The sequence below is a fragment of the Quercus lobata genome, chromosome 4 (assembly GCF_001633185.2).
Source record: "Quercus lobata isolate SW786 chromosome 4, ValleyOak3.0 Primary Assembly, whole genome shotgun sequence".
NCBI lineage: Eukaryota > Viridiplantae > Streptophyta > Magnoliopsida > Fagales > Fagaceae > Quercus > Quercus lobata.
In genome coordinates this window covers 36295767-36303526 of record NC_044907.1, presented here as the reverse complement: position 1 = coordinate 36303526, position 7760 = coordinate 36295767, and the positions used below count along the sequence as shown (strand labels likewise).

At 36.2% G+C, this 7760-nt stretch overlaps 1 protein-coding gene across 1 annotated transcript; it reads left to right on the top strand.

Moving 5' to 3' along the window:
• The first annotated feature begins 859 nt into the window (after nucleotides 1-859).
• Nucleotides 860-4000, top strand: LOC115983790 (F-box/kelch-repeat protein At3g23880-like). The gene is made up of 2 exons (XM_031106566.1): nucleotides 860-3355; nucleotides 3550-4000. The coding sequence occupies exon 1, from the start codon at nucleotides 953-955 to the stop codon at nucleotides 2207-2209; it is 1257 nt and encodes a 418-aa protein (XP_030962426.1). The 5' UTR covers nucleotides 860-952; the 3' UTR covers nucleotides 2210-3355; nucleotides 3550-4000.
• The last annotated feature ends 3760 nt before the right edge of the window (nucleotides 4001-7760 follow it).

Sequence of the window (7760 nt, the reverse complement as noted above, 5' to 3'; positions counted from 1 at the left end):
ATAATATATATATATATATATATATATAGGGAAAGATGAGAGAAAATTCAATTAGAATTCAATTAAGGTTTATTTTTGTGTTACGTGTCCTATCTAATTAAAGTTTTAGGTTCTACTTTGTATTTATAAGTTTTTGTGTGTGTGTGTGTGTGTGTGTTATTGTACTTGCTTAGGTTTAGAGCATATTCAGACTGGCTAAACCAAGTCTAGTTGCCTCTTGTATGCTTAAACCAAGTCTAGTTGCCTCTTGTATGCTTATTTTTTGAGCACGCATTGTAACCATTTTCTTTTGGTTCAATATACTTCTATCTTTTCTGTCAAAAAAAAGTTTTGAAATTTTTGTGTCAAGTAAGATAATTTAATGTAAAAATTGGATTTCAACTAAAGTTTAATTTTGCGCCACGTATTCCATCTAATCTAAGCATTTAATTTTTTGTAGCAATAAGTTAATTTAGTGTAGAAAATGAGAAGACCAATATAAATAAACCATAAAAAAAAAAAAAAAAAATTGGAGCAACTTAGGCTATATATATAGCTCCAAATAAATTGAGAGAGAGAGAAAAAAAAATGTTAAAACTACTATATAAGTATAAATTTCACCATCCATGTTAATGTTTATTCCTATTCAGAGGTATAATGACATGGTGCTTATCCAAAAAGAAGAAAAGAAAAGAAGTTATAGAGATATGGCATTGCATTAAATCTCCAAGTATAATATGATCTGATATTTTGTGTTTAATATGCAAGACAGCTGGGCAAGTAGGTTAATAGAGTAGGTGATGTGGCAACATCACATTAATTAGCAACAAGAAAAAAGAGATAGATATGCTTAAACACAGCGTTACCTCAAGGCAACCCCAAACTTGTTCCTGTCTTTACCCTTTTCTTCAGTCTTTGTCTTTCACTTTACTCTCTAAAGCCTAAACTCTCTCTCTCTCTTTGCTGAAAAACAATGTCACAAAGAAAAGAACTCAGTCCACAACCTCCGATCCTCCGGCAACCTCCGATCCATCTCCCGGACAACGTCGTACTCAACATCTTGTCAAGGCTGCCTGTCAAGTCAGTACTAAGATTCAGGTGCGTTCACAAATCCTGGAACTCCTCGATCACCAGCTCCAATTTTATCTCTACCCACCTTATCAACAACAACAACAGCAACAACAATGAGAATGATAATGATGATGATCGTGCTTATCTTATATGCATGCCTGCTATGTATTCTCCTTCTAACAACCCAGTTTGTATGGTTGCTTGTGACCGCAAGTTCAATAGGATTTCTGAGTACCCAATTCCCTCTGAACTTCATTTAAACTGTCCTGAAATTGTTGGTTCCTGTAATGGTCTAGTTTGTCTTGCTCAGTATGGCAATGGGTCCACTATTGCTGATGTTATATATGTGTGGAACCCCAGCATTAGAAAGTTTAAGAGGTTGCCTGATACTTGCTTAAGCCAATATGATTCTGTTGCTACTGGGTTTGCTTATCAGTGTGAGAACAATGACTACAAGGTTGTAAAGATCTCTTCTTTGCGTGCACCCAACAGGCCTGAGGATGAGGTTGAGGCTGAGGTTTACACGTTAAGCTTGAATTCTTGGAGGAGGGTTGGAATTTCATTGAGACCCAATGTTGTGGTCTCCAATGTCAAGTATTATTCGTCTGCCACGTTTGTTAATAAGGCTTTGCATTGGCTGGGGTATATTAGTGAAGTTGATGGGCAATTCCTAAATCAAAATATGATTTTGTCATTTGATGTCAATAATGATAAGTTTGGAGAGATAGCACTCCCTCGTGGACAAGTGTTGCCACAAGGTCTAGTGGCGGTACCGCAGAGTCTAATGGTGTTCAAGGGGAAACTGGCCTTCATTACATTTGGGTACCCTGTAATCTACCACGGATTTATGCTGACCCATACGCCATGCTTCATTTGGGTAATGGGGGAGTATGGTGTACATGAATCATGGACTAAACTTTTTTCTGTCCAGTTTGAAAATGTTATACATGTACAAGGTTGCACCAAGCACGGTGAGCTTCTAGTTGAAAAGGAACTCAAGACCGAATCTGATGATGGTGAATTACAGAGGTGCAATGACTCCGTGATTGTTTCATTTGACCCTGAAACTTTACATGAGAAGGATCTTGGTATTCAACATCTTCCACTTATAGCCACTAGTTTCATGGAAAGCCTTGTGTTACTTGATGGAGCAACTTAGCTATCTGTATAAGAAGTGAAACCATTAGTGATAATATCATTGCGTTTTGTTATGTAAGTGTGATACAAATGAGACCATTATCATGTTGTTTCCTTAGGTATCATTTTGTTTTGCGGTAAGCATATAAGTATTGATAAGATGTAGGTGAATTTTTTTCATGATTTGTACCAACACTTTATTCTTGTGGCAAAGAACATATAGCATTTTACTTCTACAAAAATGATTTCTGGTAATTTTTTAGGGAGTATGTACGTATGCCATAATGCATATATAAACCCTTTATGCTTATGGCAATTTCATCAGACTTCATCGGGCACTATTGCAAATACAACTTGCTCAACCAACACGACTGGATTATCCTATGGTTTCATGACTGAGTTATCTGAGGGTAGACTTGCCTCTTTTATAGACTTTGAATTTCCATCCTCAGTTTTGGTGTCAGCAGTTATTGGGGCTTCAGACTCTGTTCTTACAGGTTGCAACTGACTTTTGACTTATGTCATATCAGTATTTTGGATCCCAACTTTTAGATATATATCCTCATCCTTGAGTCTCTGAGCCTTGTTGATACTGGGTTTCAAGAATCGATCCTGATGTGGCCGGTGGAGCATGATGGTTGTAGGCCAGTGTGCTTGTTTCTGGTACCATTGCTGGTGCCTGGGATTGAGAGAGTACATAAGTCATCAACTGTTGGTCCAAAAGAACCTGGGCATTAGTAAAACCATTTTATTTTTTTGATAGGTTAAAATCTTGTTGTTGGACTCGAGGAGTTTTGGAAGTTGATTAAGCATTTATGTCCGATGGGTTAGCTGCTTGAAGCCCCATTTGTCCATGCTCTGATGGAGCGTTAAAGTTGGTTGGGTAAACTGCTTGAGGTCCTGCTTCTCCATACAAGAAAGGTGGAAATGAAATTGCTTTAGAGGAACCACCTAATTTGGTTTGGAGGGCTCAATAGGCTTTCTTGGAATCAAAACTTCATAAGTTCTCATATAGCCCCCTCCCATCTTTCACTTGAAACATCGCCCCTGTGCTGCAAATTGATCCTGGGACTTCCTCTCATGTTCAACCGCTAAAACTTCAGCAGTCCCTGCCGCCACTTTCTGATGCTATGTTTCCTTTCTATTGTCATCGGCAACAGTTTCAGAGGTTAGATCTTCTAATGGGGTTTGTTTTTCAAATTCCTAAACTTTGAAGGCTGAACAACTTCTTGCTTCAATTCAGCATTGGTCATTTCTACTTTCTGCCGTCTGTTTATGACTTTGCTGAGTCTGCTACTTATCTTATACTTGTGATTGTTATTTTATACTTTAAAATTGCTTTCCATTCTTACGATGCTCTAGGTTTCCAGAGCATTGCAGTCAAGCCTACAAAGTTCACATCATGCCATATGGCGGCAAGTAACCAGAATGGAGCAGGAGGCACTTGTGCTGGTATGGGTAATGGTGCCTGGCCAGAAATTGATGTAGAAGGGAGCGGCATTATGGTAGATCCACCTTCAACTGGTGCAGATACTGTAGTTGTAGGTGTTGCAGCACCATGTGGTGGGAAGTGCGTGCCACCATCCTGGCCACATCCCCAACCACAAAAAGGGGATTATGAGCCATCTAGTCTTGGGTCAAAATGTCCCTTACCACCCCCTCCAAAGGGCATACCACGCCTTCTACCTCCAGCTCTATAAGGAGATTGCCCAATCTGCAGAATAGCAACTGGAACAAGAAGCTTATTAAATATTTCTTTGAAAATAAATCTGCCAAACTAGCAAATTTAGCATAAAGATAGCAAGATAACAAAAGTACATTTCATGTAGCTTTTATATATATATATATATATATATATAAGTGGAGTGACAATAAAAAGTCACAACCTAAAATGCATTATGTAATAAACAACGCAGGAACCTGATGAAGACGTTCACTGACTGCTCCGTGATGCATGTGTATAGGGAAGCTAATGGCTGTGCCGACAGATTAGTTAGGATGGGAGCTGATCTTACGTCAGACTACCACTTTTTGTATGACCCACTGCCTGTGGTGGTTGATTTATTGGATAATGATAAAGCCGGGCATGTTTGTAATAGACTTGTTGTTCTGTAGTTTCTTAGTGTTATGCATCGTTAACCAAAAATTAAATAAACAACCAGACTGAAAGTTTTAATAAGCGACTTGAGTGATTGTGTAAGACACCAGAAGAATAAATAAAAACCTACTAAAGCAGACCAAAAAATATGAAACTGTTATATAGGAATTAGTACGGTAATCCTAAAGGCTTTATGCAATACAGGAACCGAGTGGATGCTAAAAGAAGATCTTCTACCATTTTGTCCCTAGGCTATGTAATAGTGTTACGCAATTGTTGGCTAATACTGCTAAGGAGAGAAGCCCCAAGAGGGGTGGCCCAGTTGGGAGAGATCCCACATGCAAGCATAAGGTCCCTTGTTCGAGTCGTGGCGGGTACCGTGTGGGAGGAGGGTTTCCTAGCTTGCATTGTGCCTCTCTTGCTGGCTCTCTTGGGGTGCTAGGGTGAGGTCTGTGGTGTCCCGATCACAGTAGCTATGACTCAATCCAACATTCACTAGCGGGGGGTGCCCCTATTAAGTCACGTCCTGGGGGGTTAGTCACAAATGGTCGCCCCTGCCCCCCCCTTTTTTTTAGCAAAAAAAAAAAAAAATACTGCTAAGGAGACTGAGAAACCTTATATTTGGTTAGAGGAATGTCCTGCTGTTCTTTTTCCAATTGTACACAAAGATATTGCTTGATTAAAAAAAAAAAAAAAACACATATATCACAACTAAACTAAAAGGAGGCTTGATGCAATGAGTAACAACCTAGAGCAGGCACTGACCTAAAAAACCAATAATTGGTTCAACCAGGTAATAACAGATGGCATAGTCCTAAAGAAAGCTTTTCACAGTTAGAAAAACATGCTAGCATTCATGTAAAGCGGCCATGAAGCTTGTTATGGTAGTTCAATTAAGGTCACTGCCTATTAGTATTTATGTTTAGTACAATGACAATTTAAGGTTTGATAACACATAATCAAGTTCATTTGAGTCCTTCCAGCATAACTTGTGTTTAAGGGGAACGATTCCTCTGATGACAGCATAAAAACTAGATTATTAGTGTAAGTTTGGGGAAGATTAGCTTAAAAAAACATTGGATTAAGTAAACTAAATGTATTAGTAACATCTAAAACTTCTATATTAGGAGAATTTTGGAGCAAGGCTTGTAGCAGTAGCACATGCCAGTTTGACTTTGACATAGACTTTTAAGCCCAATCAAAACCAGTTTTTAGGAACTAGAAGGATAAGTAGAACATAGCTGAGGCATTGCATGCCAAAATTATAATCATACCAACACTGAGAGTTATACTAGAAAACGTCAATAAATTCAATAGAGAATGACGTGCAATTTGAATAAGAATATATAAAATATTCATTAAAAATAATAATAAATATAGGGACCTCACCTTTGAGTGACAATAAAAAATGACAGTAATTTAGAGTTATAGATTAAGCTTGATTACCTTACCTGCAAAACATTCTTCCCCATGCTATTGAGCTTCAAATGTATTAATATTAATTTCTCCTTAAACTAAGTTGTCTAATTTTTAAAGAAAATCGATTTTCTTCAAATGTTCATTAAAGTAAAAATTACTTAAAAGACGAGGCATTTGTCTTAACTTTACAATAAAGGTCTTTGTTAGGGTTTAACTCAATATCATTACAATCAAATATTTCAAAATAATATTGAGATGTATTTAAACGTTTCAATGTAGATACATATATATATTAAATGAAAACACTATTAGAAAATTCACTTTCAAACGACAACTCTTAGAGAGAGAGCTATATAAATTACTTAGATTGATGCACATAAATTAGTTACAAACAATTATAATAATATTATTTATTATTTATTAGTTACTGTTGTTGTTATTGTTATTGTTATATTTATATTTATATTTATGTTTATTTGTATTTGGATAATAAGTTTTCTAACTAAAAATGGTTTCGCATATGAAATTTATATAAATAGCAATGTAAATTAATTTTATATTTTTTTCAAAAAAATTATTTTTATATAATTGATTAATGCACACCTATAGATATATTAGATGCATTTACTCTACTTATACATTCAATGAACTACATAAATGCATACTTTGTTGAGGTTGAAACCTAAATGAGGCTAGTAGATATGTGTTGAGTATTGATTTACTCGTTATTGTAGTGGGTGGGGGCTCCATATAAAAAGAATTGCCCCATACATGTATTTTGGGCCACATATCGCATTGAATTTGTGACGATACAATCCAACTAGGTAGTGTAATTTTTTTTAATGTCATTTTAAACAATATCTAATGTAGTACATGCTATTCTTGTAGAGTGAAAAATTGTCTAATGTGATTGCTTTTTATTTATGGGTACTAAGTATATGAATAGACTGAGCCGCCTTCCAACCTTTTATGTCATAGGAAGGGACATATGGTAGGTAATAATTTCCAGTGTTATTTATTATCAATTGCAAAGCTCAAATAGAATCAAACCATTCGTCAGTTTGGTGAAAACAATAACTACGGAACGAAGTTTATACTCAATTTAAACTGCATGAAATGGATGCGAGGGGCAACCTACATAAAAATTGGAGAGTGAAACATGCTATGCATATTCATAAATGGAATAATGGTTCTTAGTTTTTCTGTGTTGAATGAACATATTATTTATCAAGGTATAGGGCTCTAGGTTGAGGGATATTTGCAATTATCAACTAAATTGTGACTTCATACAATTCCAAACACAGTTGACGATGGATCATGTTTTTTAGTGGCATTTTTATCTTTGCTCTCTCTTCATTTAGACTTCCATTTCAAAAAAATTTGCATTTATTTAGTTCATCGAATTTGCAAATTGAGTAAATGCATATAATATATTTATAGGTGTGCATTAATCATTTAAATAATTTTTTTTCAAATATATAAAAATAGCATATAAGGTTATTTATATGGATTTGATGTAATATACCATTTTTAATTGGAATAATTATCATCCAAATAAAAATAAAAATAATAATAATCATAATTGTAGGGATAAGAGCCCAGAATCATGCGTTGGGCCTTGGGCTTTGTCTGAGGACATTTAGGTGATCCGAGGAGGGACGAATGGTTATAAGAAATTCCAATTTGAAGTCTCGCAAGGAAGGGACGAATGGAGGGCAGTTCGAGGGGGAATCCCTCCTCGGACCTAATCAACACAGTTCAAGCATGTATTCTAGCCACTAAAATGGCCCTCTAGGAAACTCCATTGATGGGAACATGCCGCACAAGCATACCAGAGGAAAGGAAACCCAAAATATCTAAGAAAAGGCTACTATCACCGCATTTAATGCATTACAGCTGCTTTTTTGGCCACATTTATGTCGAGAAGACCTCTGAAAAGTACTGTCTTAGCTACCACAACTCACAGAAAGCTAAAGAAGGTATCTAATGGGACAAGTACTCAAGTAATAGCTCAGATGATCAACAAGTGTAGAATCAAGATGGTCTAGGAAGAGCT

Coding starts and splice junctions, on each gene's coding strand:
- LOC115983790 (XM_031106566.1), top strand. CDS start 953: ATGTCACAAAGAAAAGAACTCAGTCCACAACCTCCGATCCTCCGGCAA.